The sequence below is a fragment of the Manis javanica genome, chromosome X (assembly GCF_040802235.1).
Source record: "Manis javanica isolate MJ-LG chromosome X, MJ_LKY, whole genome shotgun sequence".
In the NCBI taxonomy this organism is placed as follows: Eukaryota; Metazoa; Chordata; class Mammalia; order Pholidota; family Manidae; genus Manis; species Manis javanica.
In genome coordinates, this window is record NC_133174.1 from 24,478,936 (window position 1) to 24,500,468 (window position 21,533).

A 21,533-nucleotide genomic window follows, 5' to 3' on the forward strand; every position below is an offset into this window, starting at 1 on the left:
TATATTTTATAGATTTTGATTTGTGGTTACCATGAGGCTCACACATAACATTCTATATATATAACAGTCTATTTTAAGTTGATAGCAAATTTGAATGCATTCTAAAACTCTACATTTTTACTCCCCCCACCCACATTTTATATTCTTGTTGTCACATTTGACATTTTTATACTTTGTGATTTCCTTACTTATTGTAGTTACAGTTATTCTTACTACTTTAGTCTCTCAACCTTAATGCTAGCTTTATAATTGATCAATAGATTACTTTTAATATATATTACTTTTACTGGTGAGATTTATACTTTCATATGTTTTCTTGTTATTAATTAGTGCCCCTTCTTTTCAGTTTAAATAAGTCTCTTTAACATTTCTTGTAAGGTCAGTTTAGTGATGATGAATTCCTCTAGTTTTGCTCTCTGGAAACTCTTTCTCTCCCTCAATTATGAATGATAACCTTGCTGCGTAGTTTCCTTGATTGGAACTTTTTCTGTTTTTTCCTTTTAACACTTTGAATGTAACATGCCACTTGCTTCAGACTTCTAAAGATTCTGATGACAAAATATGCTGATAGTCTTATGGGGGCTCTTTTGTCCTTAAGTTCTTTTTTTTCTTTCTGCTTTTAATATTCTCTCTTTAACTTTTGACATTTTAATTATGTGTCTTGCTGTGGATCTCTTTGGCTTCATCTTATTTGAAACACTCTGGGCTTCCTGGACATGGATGTCTGTTTCCATCCCCAGGTTAGGGAAATTTTCAGCTATTATTTCCTCAAATAAGTTTTCTGCCCCCTTCTCTCTCTTTCTTCTCTTTCTGGGATTCCTATAATGTGAATGTTATTCTTGATGTTGTCTTATAGGTCACACAAGCTATTTTCACTTTTTAAAATTATTTTTTCTTTTTGCTGCTCTACTTGGTGAGTTCCAGTGCCCCATCTTCCAGCTCACTGATCCTTTCTTCTGCTTCATGCAGTCTGCTATTGAACCCCCCTAGGGCATTTTTCTCTACAGTTAATGTATTCTTTAGCTCTGTGACTTCTGTTTGGTATTTATTTTTTTTCTCTCTTTGTTGAAGTTCTCACTGTTCATCCATTCTTTTGATTTCAATATCTTTATGACCATTACTTAGAATTCCTTATTAGATAAATTACACATTTTTGTTTCCTTAAGGTTTTCACCCCGAGCTTTTATCTTGCTCTTTAGTTTAGAACATATTTCTCTGTCTCCTCATTTTGCTTCACTTTCTGTGTTTGTTTCCATGTATTAGGTGAAACAACTACCTCTCCCAGTCTTGAAGGATGGCCTTGTGTAGGAGATGTACCTTGTCAATCAACCTTGCCCTGACTCTTGGTTGTCTCTTGAACCTTTGTGAATGTTTAATTAGCCTAATTTATTCTTGATAGATCCCAGTTGTTGAGGGTATGCTAAGATCCATCAGTGTTCCAAAGGGAGGAATCTCAGTCAGCTCTTAGTTTTAGGCTGACTGGGAGCCAGACTGTCAGTGCAAATATATACAGTCTTGTGGGATCACATTTATAAACCCCATTTACCTCCAGACTAGGTGATCTAGAGGTGTCCCCTGGGTGACAGTTGCAAAAATCAGGGCTCCAGATGATCATATAGGCTCCTTTCAGGAAGCTACCAGCAATCTCTAGCTAGGCCTAGGGAGAGCACAAAGATGGTGTCCTCAGCCTACCTTCCTTAAGAGTACCTCCATTCCACAGTATTCAGATGTGCAGTGAACCAGAAGTCTGCTCCCACCAGCTGAAGCTCCATGACATCAAATAGGCATTTTTACAGGAAGACTGGGAGTGTGTTTCAGTCTGTTATCTGTGCCGTGCCCTGGGTGTGGTAGCCTGCCAAAAATTTTCTGACTGTTATTGTCCAGTCAGACTCAGAGATGCAAGACCCCTGACCACCAGAGAGAGGTGATCGAGGAGAGTACCCTATGTGGTCTGATTGTGCCTTCTGGCTTTAGCAAGGCAGCTGGGGATTTTAGGGATGGGGCATGGCCTCCCACATTAACAGGGCCACAGCAGAGTACAGGAAAAAGTACCCCCCCCAGCTTTGTCAGGGCAGCAGGAGAGTTCAGGGGTGGGATGCATCCTCCGACTTTAGCTGGGCAGCAGGAGAACACAGGTACTGCATATACCCACGGGTTTTAGCAGCTCAGTGGTAGAATGCCCACTGGCTTTAGAAGGGCATCTGAAAAATGTAGGGGGCAGGGTACACCCACTGGCTCTAGCAGGGCAGTGGAAGATTGCAGGAATTGTGCACACCTGCCCACAATAGCAAGGTTGAGAGAGAGCACAAAAATGGCAACTGTCAGTGCCTCCATTCCCAGAGAGTATCTCAACAAATCCCTACCCCTCCAGCAGACCCCTTAAGGTTAGCAAATGAATCTCTTCACAAGTAGTCTAGACACTTTTTGAACTGGTGCTTTTGTGCTGGGTCCCTGGGGCAAGTGAATCTGCATGTGAATCCTAAAAGAACAGTATCTCAGTTCTTTGTACTCTTTGGCTCTCCTGTATTTAGGTCTCATTGTTTTTCAAAGCTAGACATTTTGGGGGCTCATCTCTCTGGTACAGATCCCAATGTTGGGTGTCTGCTGTGGGGCACAAGCTTCTTGCTTAAAGGTTGTAGTAGCCTCAAGTACAAGGGAACTGACCTTGGCAGAAATTGGAGAGTGTTTGGATGAAAGATGCCATAGATGGTTGGGGCTGAGAAGCACGTTAAAACTGGAGTACTGAAAGTGTGTAGATGGAAATTTCCCCCTAGCTCAAAAATACCACACAATGAATTGTCTTCTGTCAGTATTTACCTACAAGCAAAAATAAATGAAAACAAACAAAAAGTGTATGGTTCTATTCTAAAGAAACTTAATGTGTTATATGAAAATAATTTCAACAGTTGGTATGGGTGCCTCAGAATAAAGCTCCCTGCATCATAGAATTTCTACATGTTTTTCATCAAGAGAGTCAGCTCTCTGCCTTAACACATGGAGTAAAATATCCCAGTCAGAAGACTCACAGAGGTATTGGAGCTCTCTGTCTTTCTATTTAACCATTCTTACCATTTATAAATACATAAAGGATAACTAGTTGTATGAATTTTCTACAGCCCAAAAAGAGAAAATACCCAGGAAATCGACAAATTCTTTGAAAGAGATGACTCATAAGGCTGAGACACGCACAAAAGAAAATTCTAACTATCCGTTTATCTATTAAAGAAATGGAACCAATTATAAAAATCTTTTCCACAAAAAAATAACTCATTGCCCAGATAGCTTTACAACTGAATTCTTTGAAACATCTTGGAAAGAAATAATACCAATGTTCAATGATTTATTCTAGAAAAAAGAAAGCACCTCTAAACTTGCTTTATAAGGCTACTCTAACATTGCTATCAACACTTGAGAAGGATATTACAAAAAAAATTACAGACCATTTTCTATCATGAACAAAGATATACAAATCCTAAACAACATATTAGAAAACTGAATCCAGCAATCTCTAAATAGCATAAGGTATCATTATCAATAGGATTTATTTCAGGAATCCCAGAGTAGTTTCACATTCTAAAAGCAATGGCTATAATTTACCACATTCACACAAAGAAGAAAAATCATATAACCATTTTAATAAGTTCAGAGAAATCATTTGAATATGTCTAAGACTATTCATAATAAAAAAAATTGATAAATTGGGAATAAGATAAATTCCTTAATCTGAGTAAGGGCTTACAAAAACTCCTACAACAATGATAAACTACTGAAAGCTTTCCATCTGAGAAAGGGGATGAGACAAAGCTTTCCATTATCACTCCTTCTATTAAACATTGTTTTGAGGTCCTAGTCTATATAAAAAACAAACAATTAAAATCATAAGGACTGAACAGAGAGAAATGACCTCTATTTAATAACATGATTGTACACATTAAAAACCTCAAAGATTCTACAAACTATTAAAAGTCTGTAGTATAGGTAAGGATAAGTAATTTTGATTTATCATACTTATTGAAGTGGACCACATCCATCTTGCTTAAATATTGTCAATATAAACCTGGACACTGAATGAATTACTTCATCCCTTTTCCAGTCTAATCTTTAGAATAATTCATGCAAAGTAATAGTGGTGTATAATTTGGCACGTGGTCATTAATGTACCATCATCCACCATCACCATTCTTTCCATCCATAACAAATTATACAGCCACATCAAATGGTCAGGTTAAAAGAACAACAAAAAACAATCTATATACAAGCTCCCCACAACTCCCACCAATAAAGCACCCATGAAACAAAATAAAACAAACACTTATAACATTTAACACATGTGATGGGGAGGTGATTAACATCTAACCTTCATCCACTGAAGATTTGTCTGCTTGAGCTTATTTCCAAGTTTATCTTGCTCCTCTGGGCTTATGGGAGAACTCACAAGCACTGTTCCTCCGGTTTCATTTAATTGTTTTAGAATTCCCTGGCGCAGGGGCAGCTCTTCCGCCAGTAACTGAAACAGACAAATTCAACAACATTTAAAATGAATTACAGCACAATTCCAACTACCTTGTCTTTGCGTCTATTCATTAGTCTACCAAAGTGAAGCAACTTGACTCAAGGCCAGTTGGTACCTCAAATACCAACAGTTTGCTACAGGGCACAGAAACACCCTCTCCCAAGAAGAAGGGCTATCCTGGAAAGGACCAGAGTATCTTATCCCTCAGAGATTTTTTTCAAGAGAAAAATGTTATGTGGTATGATGAGCTCTAAAACAACACCCCAGACAGGGTTAAGAGTCTGAAAAGATATCTCTATCAGAAATAGAACAATCTGGATAAATTTATCATCCTCTCAGGTATTAAGCTTCCATGCTATAAGTAAGTAACCACTGAGTAAGGAATTACATTATCATATTAAGAGGGAACTAATGTTGAGACCATACCAGGTACTAGGCACTGTGCTAACCTCTCCTTATATTTTATCTCGGTTAATTTTTACATAATAATTCTATAATGTAGATCCTGTAATCTGTACCTCACACAGAAGGAAACTTAAACATAGAGGCTAAATACCAGCAGAGAGGTTGAATACTAGGTCCAAGGACAGAAAAGTAGCAAGCAACAGAGTTATGATTCTAACTGGGGCAGTTTCATTCAAGAACCCTTATTTTTGTCTCTTCCACATTCCCAAAGTTCTCTTACTCATTCAGCATCACATTATAAATGATCTTTCCCAAGACACATAAAAACATTACGGTTTCAATAACTGCTTTTTACTTATTTGTGTCATCTAGAGCGTAGTGTTCAATACAGTACCACCAGTAACATGAGGTTATATAAATTTAAAATACAATAAATTAAAAAACTCAATTTCTCAGTCACACCACCTGCCTTTTAAGTACTCCTAAGGCACATACTGCAAATGGTTACTGAAATAGAGAAGGTAGAACAGTTTCATCATAACAGAAATTCTATTGAACAGTGCTGATATAGATTTTCTAAGAAGAAAATCAATGCATATTTATTAATAACTGTATAACACTAAACATGTCTCTTAAATGAGTTATCAATTACACTGCTATATATGTCAATACAATTTAAAAAATGAATTTTCACAGTTTATTTTTCCATGACATAATGATCTTCAAATGAACTGTAGATCCAAAATGTTTGTTTGAATCTCAAATACCTAGTCCAATACTTGACATATAGTAGGTACTCAATATTTGTTTACTGAATTAAGGAATGTTTTTATTTTTCCTTTTATTTTATCTTTTGTTTGGGTCCAAATTTCTTCACAGAAGTAAATGGTTTACAATGGAGTTTAATTTGCATGTGCAAACCAACTGAATAATTGATAAAGGAGCAATCCATTTCCCTTTGATTGTGTGACCTTGTAAAATGAGGATAATAGCGACCATTCTGAAAGTTTGATATGAAGATTAAATAAAACAGTAGATGTAAATACATTCAATACTCAGCATATAATAGGGGATGATTAAATGTCAATTGACTTTTCCCTTTCACCTTCCCCTTCAAGAATTAAACTAAAATAGATCCCAAAGAGTTTCTTTACTAAAACAACAACCATGAAAGTTAACCCAATTGCACAATCAGAGCACATCAAGTCAGCTAGGTGGGGTAATCAGTAGCAAGCAGACATCACAGTAGTAAGGCCTGAAAAGCCACTTGAATAAGCTAGATGTCAATTTAACTAATATAGACTGTGAAACAACACCACGCCCCACCCCTAAACAAAACAAACCAAAACAAAACATTGCTTCAGGAAAATCGAACATCTTTAATTAGAGGCTGAAATAGTGGCATTGATTTGGCAATTAAGATAGTTTCTAAGAAATGGGATTCATTTCTATAAAGATTTGCTGTAGTTTTTGCAATAATGTGGAGCTGTGTAATTCTTCAATAGGTCTAACATTAATTTCAAGTTAGTTCTAAAATATCTAAGTTAGATATAAATACATAAACAGACACTTAAAAATATATATATACTTGGGAAACACTGAGTTAAGACAAAAATAACGTTGTGAGAAAAACTACTGAGGAACTACCAATAAGTTAATGGGCAGGAAATCAATGATTAAATACATTAAAAAAATAGATTCATATACTATTTATACAAGTAGGCCCTTGAGGATTTTAGAAAATACAATTACCTGGACTTGTTCAAGTTTTTCTTTTAGCTGCTGCTCATTTCCAGGTTCAAGTGGACTACCAGTAATGTTATTTGCTTCTTCCAACCATAAAACAAATTCATTTACATCTCTTTGAAATTCTGACAAGATATCCTTTTGTTCTTCTAGCCTGGAGAAAGAATAAAATTGTTATAAAAATTATAGTTCTCAAACATTTTTAAAAGAAAACTGGAAAAAAACATGGCATACACTTTCAAGAAAATAAGTGATTTAAGAGAGGTTAACAGTACACAATTTTTTAAGAATATTCATTCACTTTGAACAAGGCCATTTTGGCACCTCAGGAAATTTTAAAAGGTAAAGAGATTAAAATTGGTCAAGAAAAAGAATTCGAATTATTATTTACAGTCTGTGCAAAGACATGACACTGAGAAAACTACAGTTACGCAATTCCCCAAGCCAGATGCAGTTATTGGATTTACTCTCGCCTATACTCAGTTTTGCTCTTTGATGGGAGCTTGTCCAAAGTCTGCTCTGGGGTTCATGAGGAGACAGACATTCTCTTCCTCTGTCTATTCCCAACACAGAAGATACCATGAATACCCAAGTCATAGTGTCACCATTGCTCTTAAAACTCCTCTAGTGCTTTCCAATTGCTGTGAGCCAAAGTTATTATAGCATTCTATGAGGGTCTAGGTCACTGCTGTCCAATACGGTAGGCATCATCACATGTGGCCACTGAAGCACCTGAGACGATGAAAGGGGAATTGAGATGTGGTACAGGCATAAAGTACACACCAGATTTCAAAGACTTAGTACAAGAAAGTATCCACCTCTATACCTTCTACTCAATTTTGCTGTGAACCTAAAGCTGTTATAAAAATTAAAGGTATTTAAAATTTTTTTTAAGACGGTAAAACATCTTAGTACTTCTTATATCATGTACAGATTGAAACAATATTTTTAACATATTAGGCTAAATAAAATACATTCAGTTCACCTGTTTCTACTTTTTTTAAACATGTGGCAACTAGAACAAAATTAATTACATATGTGGCTCACCTTGTTTTCCTACTGTGTAGCACTGATATACACAATCTGCTGTTCTGTGGTCTCCTTACCTCTGACCTCATTTCCATCTACTCTGCCTCTCTCTTATCCTTCTTGAGGTCCATTGGCTTCCTTGCTGTGCGCCTCAGAACGTCCCTGCTTCTAAGCCTTTGCACTCACCGTTTTTTTGTGACTCTAATGGCTGTGCCTCAGAAAAGACATGACTGGCTCCCTTACCTCCTCCTACAAGTCTTCCCTGATGACGTTATTTAAAGTTACATCTCTCCCAGCAGATTCCTATCTCCCTGTTTTATCCTTCTCTTTAGTTCTTAAAGCTAACATGCACCACAGTTTGGTTATTTATTTTCTGTCTCTCACACACATGAAATTAAGCTTCCTGAGGGCAAGAATTTTTGTCTTTTATTTACTGCTGTAATTCTTGCTCCTGGACAAAGCCTGGCACAGAATAGATGCTAAATAAATGTTGTATGAATGAATGAACTTTGCCATCATTCTGTTGTATCTTGCATGCATTTCTGATTTAAAACAATCTTTCCTATTCTTTGCAATACTGATTCTGAAACATGGTCTGATTTATTCACCAAATATACATGACAGTATTTCACCAAATTAAAGACACCTTCAGTTGCAGGTGATATAATACCATCTTAAATTAAGTTTTACTGGGCTGTGGGCTGGAGTATGAAATGCTGCTGATTAGAATGACTTATTACTTAGAGGTTTTATTTTAATAAGGACTTGTTCTTTTGGATTTATTTATACTTTTGTCATAGATTCCTCTTGCATATGCATAAAAAGTAACATGTAAGTGCAAAATTGTTGAAGTATTCCTAAAATTGCCTCGTATTTTGAGTCTGACTCTCCTATATCACTTTTCCCTTCACAGTAACTGATGTCTTTTTCAACACAATATCGTCGTCTGTGGTATCAAGAGTGTTGGCAATCTAGCATTTCTTAAGAGGGTGCCAACACTGTTTCTTGGATTTTCTTCTAATCCATGTGGCCTGGTCAGCAGAGACACTAAAATCCATCCGGATATCAATGATGTTAGCGTGATCAAATGCATGGCTTAGAACGGATGAAATCTGGTTTGCACAGCCTCCCACCGCTGACAAATGACTCAGGTTCTTTTGGTTGCTACCAAGTTGCTGGTTATTTCAGGATTAAAAAAAAATTCATAATGTAATGACAGTTTACTGTTATCTTCAGTTTGTAATTATGAATAGATATGATTATTGGCACTATCTGCCTAATGCTTCAGCTTATTTTCTGTTAATAGAGTCAATAAAGATTCGGCATTAACTTCCATGGGACTTAGTGTTTGATTAGATGATTTTTTGCCAATGACAAATATTTTGGCCCCTCTTGTACATGTAAAGTAAGGACGTCAATATTAATGGCTAATGATGACATTACTGGTTAGTGAAATATTTGAGATTATTGCAGGAAGGTTCAGGAAACAAAGCTGCTGAGGTGGCTGGAGGCTGGGTTATGAAGCACCTAGGAAATTTTATTTGAATCTATTTTAAGGTTTTGAGTAGGTAAAGATTTACTTCATTCTAAGCTCAATCTGGCTACTCTGTGGAGAATGGATGTGGGCAGAGGGTGCTAAGACAAGAAACTGAGAAATCAAGTATGAGACTCTTATAATAGGTCAGGCAATAAAGTAATGGAGGCCAAATCATGAAGATTCAAGAGAAAAGGAGTAGATAGGATAAGTTTCAAATGCAGGAGATTCAATAGGACTTGTGGACAAAAGGGGAGAGATTAGCATTAGTAGCTAATAATTACTGAGTGCTTGCTACATGGCAGCCACTGAATCAAGTATCACGTCCTCACATTACTGCTGTGAAATGGGTACTCATCCTTCTTCATTACAGATGAAACAAAATGCAGCTTAGTATTTTGCCCATGGTCACACAGCTGATAGGGGGGCAATCCAGCATTCAGTACTGGGTCACCAGGATCCAGCTTCTATGTCCTTCACGCACCCAGCAGATTACATCTGGTCTAGGAGTGCTTCCACCTTATCTGGCTGAGTAGATGGTATTAATTCCATATGAGGGGACATTTAAATGTGTCAGATATTTAGGTCAAATTAATAGCTAAAAAACTAGATCTAGAGCTGAGAGGAGAGCTGGCGATATGGACTTCAGAGTCATCAGCAATTAGTTGGTGCATAAAACATGGTAAACTAGCTTTTGCTCTAATAATTTATATGTTGTATTTGGCATCTTCTGAGCCCACCCTTTCTTCATGTTCAGATTAATGGTGGACACTTCTCTCTCTTATGTTGAAAAATAAAAGGAGATGAAGTCCATTTCACAGCCATTCACTGATGGGTGTGAGCAGCCTGTAGTTCCTGCTCCTCCTCCGCTCTGACTGCTTTGACGTGGAAAGCCACAAGCATGTCCAGGGTGTTCCGGCCCCTCCAAAAGCCACACAGACCTGTGACGGAGATCTTCAGTTTAACAAATAGTCAGAGGAGCACACGCATTTCCCTACTTGCAGTCTAACACACTTGTTTTCAGTGATTGTCTTCAATCCCCTACCCTTGACTATAGAGAGATGGAAGTGGGGAAGGGAGGAAACGGAGCCTCACCAGGAACACTGCCCTTCCCACAAAGCTAACTATCCCATCCCAAGAGAGTCCTTTTAACACTGACTGGGATATGAGGTACAGAGAGGTTGGAAACCACTTCTAGTAGTAGTCACAACACCGTTGTTAGTTCTCAGTAAACTTACGGGTAAGTGGCTGGTCTCAATTGCTGGCAGCTTGTTTTAGAATGTGGGATAGCAGTATTTTTCCTCAGACTCTGGACTTAGAAGCAATTTTGAAAGAGGAAAAATCCCATTATAGATATCCTTTACTTGTTTAAAAGTTCTAAGTTGGTTCAACTCCTTGGGTCTGGGTTTCAAGGGTATTTGTCAGTCTATCTTATCTTTGTCTTTTTTCTGCTTTTCTTTGTGAGTCTTTGTCTCCTTTAGTATTTGATTCCAGGTCATTTTGCACAATGTCCCAGATACTGAGAGCAACCTCATTTCTACCAATCTCCCTTAGTTAAAATTGCTAAAACCTGATTACATTTGTCAAACCCACATAGATGGGTAAGTGAGGTTTTTCTCAACCTTCATCTAGAAACTGATGCTGTCAGGAAGAATAAAAACCCAAAACCCAGCAAATAAAAACTTGAACAGCAGGAAAGTGTTAAAAAGAAAAAAAAAAAGCTCAAGACCTAGAACAAAGTTCTAAAAACAAATACCCTCGCTTTCACTTTAAACACTCCTCAAATGAATTACTTGTATATTGTTTTCAAGAATATCCAGCCAAGAAAAAGAGGGATGATGTACTTTTTCACTGTAATTGAGATTTATATATTTAATTGGGACCAAACTCTATAAATATTCTGTACCTATTTTCTTCATCTAATATTCTACTGTATTTCCTTAGCTCATTAATTATGCCTTGGAAAATTGATTTTTAAGATCTGAGTAATAAGCCATATATGGGTACACTGTATTTCATGATTCTTATATTAGACATTCAGTTTTAGTTCCTCATTATAATAAATAACTCTATAACAAATAATTTGTTTATGCATTTTGGCTCATGTAGCTGCTAATTTCCTTAGAATAAGGAAGAAAAGTTAATAAGAAAAGTAAGGATTTACATCTACTTTGTTAACTTTGTATTTGCAATGCTGGTAGTAAAAACACACATTTCCACCAACAGGTGCAAAATACTTGTCTAAACACACTTTTGCCACTACTGAGCATTATGATTTATACACTTGATAGAAGAAAGATTGTTTGTCATGGAGGTTTTGCACATTGTTATTAATAGAAACAGTGAAAAATTTTGTGTATGTGTATTTGTCATTTCTGTTTCTACTTTCAATTGTGTATGTCTGTTGCCCATTTTTGCTCAGTGTTTTATTTGCTTGTAAGAGCTTTCCTTAAAAATACATTGAGTGGAAGTGTTTTGAGAAGGAGATTAAAGATGGCAGCATAAGAGAGTATATATCAATAATACCTTAATAAAAAAATACACATTACTGAGATTTTTCCAACTTCCCTCTTGTCTTCTAGTGTTTTAAAATATTTTTGTCAATGAAATTTTATCATTTATTTCCTTCACTAATACTGTTCTGAAAATTGTGACCATCCTACAATTGTTTAGATATTCACCTTTATTCTGGATTCTTATGCTTTCATTAAAAAAACAAACTAACTAAATGCTTAATCAATCTTAAATTTATGTAGTTAGGTTGCTGACCTTGAAGGGTTTTTCAGAAATTGGTATTTTCCCCAGGACAATCTATTCTCTATTGATTTGTGGTGATTTCTTCATTTTATTTTATATTTTATATGTAATGAGGTTCTGTTTGTTGATCTACTGTTGGTTTTTTGTGACAGTAATACCATTTCAACTACTGCTGCTTTAACGTACATTTAATTTCTGGCAGGTTAACCCCTCTCCTACCTTAGCTACTCTAATTTACTGTAGTCAGAGCATCATTTGGCCAAATTATAGAATAAATCTCACTGGGGGCTTTGATAGGGATTCCATTGAATCAATGAATGGATTTTTGAAGAATTACCATCTTTCCACTATAAATCTGCTAAATTTCCTATGTTAATAATGTATTTGGACACAGGGTATCTGGGACTCATCTGTGCACTATAAATAAATAAGTACACTTTCTTTCGAGTTAACCTTCATATTTGAAAGGCAGTGACTTCCATACAATTTTATGGATATTAACTACATGCTAATTTATAAAATTCTTAGGAACTCCCAAATAGAATAAATCACCACTTAAAAAGTACAAATTTTAGCTAAGCTATTTGCCATTATCTTTCTATTTACACACAGTGGAAAACTTTTTCCTGATACATTTTTTTTTTTTTAGTACAGCATCTTCTTTTTAAATATGAAAACATTTGGTAGTCATTTCTTGTCTAGGTTTTTTATACTTTGAAATATAAAAAAGATGGTGCCAAAATCCCACTGGGACCTTGTTATAATCTGCTTTTTCAAGCGTACGTGTCTTCTGAAATTCAAAAGCCTCGATTTGAAGTTTTAAAAGCTGCAATTTGGATTTATGTATTCAGATGATTGCAGAAAAGCAAAGGAATGCAGTTACCATTTCCAGGCTTATCTCTTGACAGAACAATTTAAACGTGCTTTATATCGGCATTCATCACATGAAGTGTTATTTCTTTGTTTACCTACTTGCTTAATGCTTATGGTAGGATTTATTCAGGCATGTGGTGGTAATAATAATGAATGAGATATTTAACATTACGCATGTGCAATTAAGTGCTAAATATTTTACTTTTAGAGGCATCTCGGTACATTAAGCTATTTTTTAAATAAAAAGAATGGCTTCTGTTTGAAATATTGGCTCCATTGCCATTTACGTTATAAATGCTCTTAATGCAATTGATGGAAGCCCACATTATGATGGGAAGAAATTTGCATAATCAGAAAGGAAAAGTTACTAATGTGTTGCTAAATTCAATGAATTTAACATGAACTCTTAATGAACATTTTCTATGGGCCTGCTATTAAGGTAAGAGGAAAAGACTGCTAAATCACATGGCATGATTTTAGCAGGGGAGGACTACCAAGTGTTTCAGGCCAAGTGCTAGATATTTTCACATTTGCCTCCTTTAAAATACTCAATACATCCTTTGTATTGCCTTCCTAATACTCCCAATGAAGGAACAAGCCCCAGAAATTGATATGTCATATATATCCAAATATAAAGTGGCTATCTCCTTTTCCAAATGACAAGTTCCTCTGTTTTTGATCAACTGTAACACAGAACCTTTGGAAAATGTAGACAGAACCATTACCTGTCTATGTCTATGGCTGAATTGATTATTTGATTTTGCATACTAATATAAAATTATATAATGTAACATCTTAGAATGGTTGCATTTTCCCATTCAAAGGTTGTACAACAAGTGTGTAAACATTGTCCACAGGCATCTTCAACATTGGTATTATCATCCTGATAGACAAACTTTTGAGTCACCTAATTTAGTTTGCTAGATGGTATCATCCTCACATCCACCAGAGGCCTGAGGTGCAGTATTGCTGAATGCATGGGTAGTGTTCTACTAGAAACTTTATTCTAATCCATAAGCACATATTTACATAATAGGACAGTTTTATGTTATGTAAAGACAGTTTTTCTTTCTTCTTTGCCATATGTCCACGAGCTACACAATGTAACCACTTCCTGAGCTCCTTTTAAAATCATCTTTCCAGAGCTTGTTTACAATGGCATCCAACTCTTGCAATTGTGATGTCATACCAGCCAAGTTATTTACTTCTGTTAAATTTGTATTCTTCCTGTATTTTTTTTTCTTCCTCTGTCGAGTGACTTCATGCAACCAAAACAAGCATCAATTGAGATTAAGCCAATATGTCTTTCCCAGACAATACTTAATTGATTTGAGCAAAATACAACAAGTAAGTATCTTTTAATTTGAGAAACTTTAGAAGGATGCAAACATAAAGTATCTCAAGGGAAAAAAAATCGTGTTTGGGCACATATAATTAACTTCCCCAGATCATACCCTCTATAGGACAAGATCAGAATCAGAACCTAGGCATCAACTATTTTTGAACCAGCAAGCCTTTCATATCTGGTTAGTGTTTGAGTTACACAATCAGACATTCATTCATTTTGACTACAGTTTGTGTATTATTAAAATGAAGTGCTCCTGAAAGAAATAACATATCAAGGTTTCTCAGTCATTTATTTTTCATTATTAAGGAAAACATCAGCAATTTTGGGGTAGATGTGGAGAATGAGCAGGGAAATTATGAAGCTTAGTAGTCAGGAAAAGAAGTCCAAATCTAAGTCCTGAAACTTATTAGGTGAGTGTGTGAACTTGGGCAAGTTACTTAACCTCTATAGGCCTCAGTTTCTTCATCTTAAAATTGTGACAATGCTTCATAGTCTAGTTGTGTGGATTAAAATTGATCTTAGGAACCCAAGTTTTAGCCTAATGGTTCACTAATACCCAGCATTCAATAAATGGTAGAAAAAATAAAAAGACTTAAAAGAAAGGGGGGAAAATCTGGATACTAAACTGCTTTTTGTATTGCAGAATTTTGCCTAAGCCAACATACTTAGCTACATAAAAGTATTTATAAAGCATGAGTTTGAGTATACAGGGGGACTATTTGAAATTGAACTTTTATTAAGTCAGTTGACAGCTCCAGTTCTCTCTTCTGACAAACTTCCTTGACAAATTTGTGGGTGAAACACAATTAGAGTCAAAATGCCAAACTGTGAGTAGATGAGCCACCAGGTGAGACTACTTCTAGGTGAAGCAGATGTATGATTACAATACAGCAAACATTTATTGAAGATCTACTAGTGTCCAATGGTATAGCATTCTGAGTATGATCAAAATGTTCCCAAAATAACAATGAAGTGAAAAAAAAAGTTTGGAATGGAATGAAATAAAGGAAGAGTTGGAGGAGATGAGGTCAAGAAACTGAGTCTTTAGAGATTCTACCTAGAATCCCAAGGCTTTCATAATTCATATTCCCTATCAAACTCAGTTCTTAGATAAAAATTCTAGAAGTGTCTTTTGGGGGACCCCAGAGTGAACTCTGCTCTCCAACCCTATGTTAATAGGTACAATTGATTAACTGAATTCCAGAACTTCTTCCATATTTTTTGTCATGTGCTGTCTACACAGTGCTGGAGGAGATTTCTGAAAACACTGAGGAAGCTTTAGACCTTCATCTGTCAGAGGCAGAGTGACATAACTTATCAGTAAATCCTGTAAGAGAGTCATTACCATCTGGTGGGACACTCAATGAAGAGTGAATGACCTCAACTGTTTTTTCTGTTTTCAAACATGGCTAGGTTTTTCTCTGCTCAGGCATTCAAAACACCATCATCCTCCCTCCCAAGCTGGCTCCTTCATCAGCCTGCATGGATGCTCTGCCAGCTCCCAGTCCCTCAAGCTAGAAATCTGAGAGGCATCCTTGATTCTTCCCTCTACCTCATTCCCAAGCTGTATCAATAAACATGTCCTCATAATTTTAACTTGAGGTTTCTCTCTCGAATCTGTGCATTTCTCTCCATTCTCCCTGCCACTGGCTGCTTCTCCCATTCTATCTGGATTACTGAGGCTGTTTCATAATTTGTTTCTGCCTCCCTCCTTGTCATCTTCTTATTTATTCTCCACACTTCAAAATGAATGATTTTCTAAACTATGTCTCTGATCATACACTCACACCTCAGTAACTCCATAGTGCTGATGGGATAAAATCCAACTTCTTTAATGCGGATAAAAAAGCTCATTATGATCTGATCTCTTCTTCATCATCTTTCTTGACATTCTACAATTCACTGAACAAAGTCAAAAGCAGTTACTATCAGGCACTGTACTAAAGTTTGCTGATATCTATACTAAATCCCTTTCTTAGACATATATTAGGAAATTAAGGTATGAGGATTCTGATACAAGACAATCTGTATATTTTTAGCTCAGTTATACATGTGATCATAAAAATGTATATGGCCATTAAAACTCTCCTTTACCCTTGGAATTATTAACACTTTACATAATTATTATTTCACAGGATACAACATGAGGACAGTTCATAGGAAAAGTAGATATTACACCTAATTATAAATATTTATTCTGTTTATATTTACTAAAATTTCCCAGTATGAGAAATTACATTTATTTAGCTTAGAATCAAACATGGAAAATACTTACTAAAAAAGACCTAGACTGTTATCTCCTTTTCTTCTTTGTTTTACATTATTCAAGTTTCTTTCCTTCTTTTTTATTTCTGCCTAATCCAAACCCAACTAAAAAGCTTCTATAATTTCACATCCTTTTTTCATTACTCAAAAAAGTTTTTTTTGTGTGTGTGTGGGATTTATGGAGATTTTTATTACTGTGTTTATATTTTGAAATCTTCAGGGTACCCATAATTTCTCCACCTCTTGCAAAATGCCATCCATTGTCCAGCACCATGTACATTTCCAGTAGAATATAAATACATTATACAGACAAGGAAAACCAAAGTTCCTTAGAGAGACAGTAAGGACATATTTTGTTCACCACTTTCATCCTGGAGAAGAAAGGGCAATGGGTATTGCATTTGATTTATGGAAAATCTGCATACAATTCCAGGTAAGTTATTCAGAACTAAGGTTACTATACTTTACAAGAACATAGCCACTGGAGGTGCAAGAATAGCTATATTCTCTCAGACAGCAGTTTCTGAAGTGGTCTGGGGACCCCTGGGGTCCTTGATATACTTTCAGTGGTTCTATGAGGTCAAAATTATTTTCATAATAATACCATGATATTATTTGCCTTTTTATGTTTCTCCTATGAGTTTTCAGAAGCTGTATCATGTGTGATAGGGCAACTCATAATGCAGGAGCAAATACAAGAAACAGCTTTCTTCTCTTAAGCTAAATATTAGAGATTTTTTAAAATGTAAAATAATGTCACTATTTTCACAATCACTGGTGTTGAAAAATAGTTACTTTTCACAAAACATTTGTTATTTATATTAACATAGAGTGAGGTTATTATTATAATTTTTAAATGAATTACCTCACAAACTAACTAAACATTTCTCATTTTTAATGTTAAACATAGTAGCCCACATAAACAAGGTTTTTGGGGTCTTGAATAATTTCTAAGAGCATAAAGGGGTCTGAGGAACAAAGACTCTGACAACCATTGCTGTAGAAGACCTGAATAACCATAGTTTAAGTATTTTATAGAATAAGTGGGGAGATTATTTTCTGGAGAAAAAAAATATCTCCTTGTCATTTGGGGATAAAAAATGACAGCTTATCATGCACAACAAGAGTTCATCATCATAAATAAGACCTCATACAAGTGAATAACACAAGAAAGAAAATTTAAAACAATCCATTAGGTATGAAGAAATCTACTGCTAAACACTGCACTTGGAGTTCAGAAATTTCCAATGAATTTGTAAGAGACAGAGGAAGGTGAACAATGCAGGCATGTGGTCTAAAAACAAATGTACCTGCCAACAGTAGTTTGGAATGTTACCTGTTCCTAAGGAGAAGAGCAGTGGGTCTTAGACTGAGGCGGGTATGGTGGTTTTAACAGTGAGTCACTCTGAGTAAGTGATACTGAAGCTGAACCCTGAAATATATGTAAACATGAATAGATAAAGCTTCGGGTAATACCCTCCACACAGAGAAATCAACTGCTTTCAAGGCAGAAGATACAGAAGAACTGAAAGTAGACCAGTGTGGCTAAAGTGTGGTGAGCAAGGTGGGGAGTGGTCGGAGATAAAGCCAGAGAAATAAAGAGGGGCCATGAGGCCATGGTAAAATTCATATTTTAACTGAAGTACAATGGGAACCTATCTACTAAGGTCCTTGGAAATCAAAAGGAAGAATGACCTCCCAAGAGCTTAGGAAATAACATTCATTAGATGAAGAAGGGGGTAAAGCACCTAAGAAAGAGGACAAGGGCACAACAACATAAAAATTACTGGCCTGTTTACCGTTTTCATAGTGAAGGGATGTGGAAGGGGACTGGCAAGAGAAAGTACTAGAAAGGCAGGTTTAGGTCAGGTTCTAAAGAGCTCTGCATGCCTGCCAAGGTTAACACATTCCCTCTTTAGTGCCAAAAAACCATTAAAGGTTTATAAGGCGAGGTATGGCATGATTTTGTTTATATTTTAAACAATGTATTTATTAGTCATTAAGGATAGATAATAGAATTATTTAATTAAATGGGTTATGTAAATGCAATAACCTTTATTGAATTATCCCTGGGCATTAAAATTTGGTCATGGATAAAATTCATTAGTGCATTATTTATTCTGCCTTTCACATCAATGATTGAATTCATTTAACACTGAGTATAGGGTACAGAAGAATTTAGGAAGTCTAATAGATTGCTCAAGATTAGCTTTGATGCACAAAGTATACTACTTCACTTAACTAAGCACACCATTAAAAATAATACAAGTCAAATGATATTTCCAAGGAATTTTTTTAACAGACTTAGTCACCTGTGGTAGAGGCAATACATTATGAACTGAAATACATATTACCTGGTTCTTAGATTAATAGGACAGAGAGCAGACTGACATAGCATTGAAAGAAAAAAATCCTCTGTAGGTTTTTGAAATAGAAGGTAGTTTCTTTTTATTAACTGGAAGTGGACTACCATTACTTTCCAGCTGAATATAAGAGAGGGTGGTATTTTTTTTCTCTAGAGAGAGTTGATGGTTTCTAAGAAACCACCACATCATGTCTTCACTATATGACTCAAAAAGAAAAGTATAATGCAAAAATGAGCAAAATAAAAGGCCATTAGGTAGTAAATATTACATATGTGACACTTGTGCTGTACAATTATTTGGAAAAAAAACAAGATTACCCTCACAAAAGGCTATCAAAAACAGCCATACCTAAATAACACTATGCAATGATGGACATACAGATAGCAATTAAAAAAAATACTTTTAGAAAACTCAAGCATAAACAAAATAATAATTGGTTGTCAATACCAATTATCCAGATCCGACAGTTATCAATACATTGCCAAATTTAATTCACCTATACTTTCCCATTCCCTACCACTTTTTAAGCTTTATTGAGGTATAATCTACATATCATAAAATTCTCCTATGGTAGGTGTATAATTTAATGGCTTTTAGTAAATGTACAGTGTTGTGTGCATCATTACCACACCTTCCTCCCTTCCCTTCCTTCCTTTTTCTTTCATTGGTTTCAAGTCCAATACAGTGTTGTATATTAATACACTGAGGGCAGATATCTTTGTCATATTCTGATCTTAGGGAGAAATAGATCATGTTCAAGAGAGAATAGTAAGTTTCCTTTTTGCTCTATGGATTTCATAAATGGGGTCTTTGGACTTGAACTTTTCAAAACCCTTTCTGATCCTTCCAAAATTGTGTTTTCAAAAATCTACTAGCTGTGTTTAGTTACCTGACTGTAAAAAGAAAAATCTTTGTGTTCAAAAAGCTTAATTTTCCACAATGAAGGAAAGCCCTCCCAGGGACAATAAGAAAAATGAAACGTTAAAGAAAAATATTTCACGATTTAGAATGATGTTAGCCATAGGCTTTCCACAGACGATCTTTATCATGGTAAGAAAGTTCCCTAATTCGTTGAGAATTTTTATCATAACTTTTTTTTTTGGTATCATTAATCTACAATTACATGAGGAACACTATGTTTACTAGACTCCCCCCATTACCATGTCCCCCCCACACATACCCCATACAGTCTCTGTCCATCAGCGTAGTAAGATGCTATAGAGTCACTACTTATCTTCTCTGTGTTGTACAGCCCTCCCCGTGCACCCCCCCTCATTATACATGCTAATCATAATGCCACCTTTCTTTCCCCCCCAAACCTTATCCCTCCCTTCCCACCCATCCTCCCCAGTCCCTTTCCCTTTGGTAACTGTTACTTCATTCTTGGGTTCTGTGAGTCTGCTGCTGTTTTGCTCCTTCAGGTTTTGCTTTGTTCTTATACTCCACAGATGAATGAAATCATTTGATACTTGTCTTTCTCTGCCTGGCTTATTTCACTGAACATAATACCCTCTAGCTCCATCCACGTTGTTGCAAATGGTAGGATTTGTTTTCTTCTTATGGCAGAATAATATTCCATTGTGTATGTGTACCACATCTTCTTTATCCATTCATTTACTGATGGACACTTAGGTTGTTTTCAATTATTGGCTACTGTAAATAGTGCTGTGATAAGCATAGGGGTGCATATGTCTTTTTCAAACTGGGCTGCTGCATTCTTAGGGTAAATTCCTAGGAGTGGAATTCCTGGGTCAAATGGTATTTCTATTTTGAGCTTTCTGAGGAACCTCCATACTGCTTTCCAAAATGGTTGAACTAGTTTACATTCCCACCGGCAGTGTAGGACGGTTCCCCTTTCCCCACGATCTCACCAACATTTATTGTTGTTTGTCTTTTGGATGGTGGCAATCCTTACTGGTGTGAGGTGATATCTCATTGTTGTTTTAATTTGCATTTCTCAGATGACCAGCGATGTGGAGTATCTTTTCATGTGTCTGTTGGCCACCTAAATTTCTTCTTTGGAGAAGTGTCTGTTCAGCTCCCCTGACCATTTTTTTATTGGATTCTTTGCTTTTTGTTTGTTGAGGTGCATGTTCTTTATATATTTTGGATGTCAACCCTTTTTTGTATCTGTCATTTATGAATATATTCTCCCATACTGTCGGATGCCTTTCTGTTCTACTGGTGGTGTCCTTTGCTGTACAGAACTTTTCAGCTTGATTTAGTCCTACTTGTTCATTTTTGCTTTTGTTTCCCTTGCCCGGGGAGATATGTTCATGAAGAAGTTGTTCATGTTCACTCCGCCACACCCATAAGGGCAGCCTGTTCTTTTCCATGGTCAACAATGAATCCTGCCGATGTCAGCAATCGTTTTCACCATGGGTTTCAGCCCCAGGCAAGTTCACTATGGATTCAGTGAGACTGAGGAATGACAATGGAATATTCTTGGGGTGAAATGATTTATTACTTGGCTTGTTCTCTCAGTGATAGGGTGAGCACTAGAATTATGTCTGCATCCAACAGTCTGTAGGTCTGTAATCCTCCTTTGTCTCTGCCTCCACCCCGAGCACTGGGCAGAGCTCTTAATATAATGACTCAGTCATTAACAGCTTATTGCCTGGATTTGGACCCAGTAGTCTAGCAGCACGCCAGTTACATCAAGTAGTTCAGGTTCAGGTGAGGATCCTGTCCATCGGA

The 21,533-nt window shown here is 36.1% G+C and overlaps 1 protein-coding gene across 10 annotated transcripts in view; it reads right to left on the reverse strand.

Moving 5' to 3' along the window:
* DMD (dystrophin) overlaps positions 1 to 21,533 on the reverse strand; it is a 2,259,748-nt gene that overhangs the window by 773,785 nt on the left and 1,464,430 nt on the right. For all 10 annotated transcript variants that reach the window (XM_036992000.2, XM_036992004.2, XM_036992005.2 and 7 more), the window contains 2 exons: positions 6,671 to 6,818; positions 4,358 to 4,507 (listed from right to left, as the gene is read on the reverse strand). In XM_036992000.2, the coding sequence (XP_036847895.2) occupies positions 4,358 to 4,507; positions 6,671 to 6,818 (298 nt within the window). The remainder of the gene's footprint in view (positions 1 to 4,357; positions 4,508 to 6,670; positions 6,819 to 21,533) is intronic.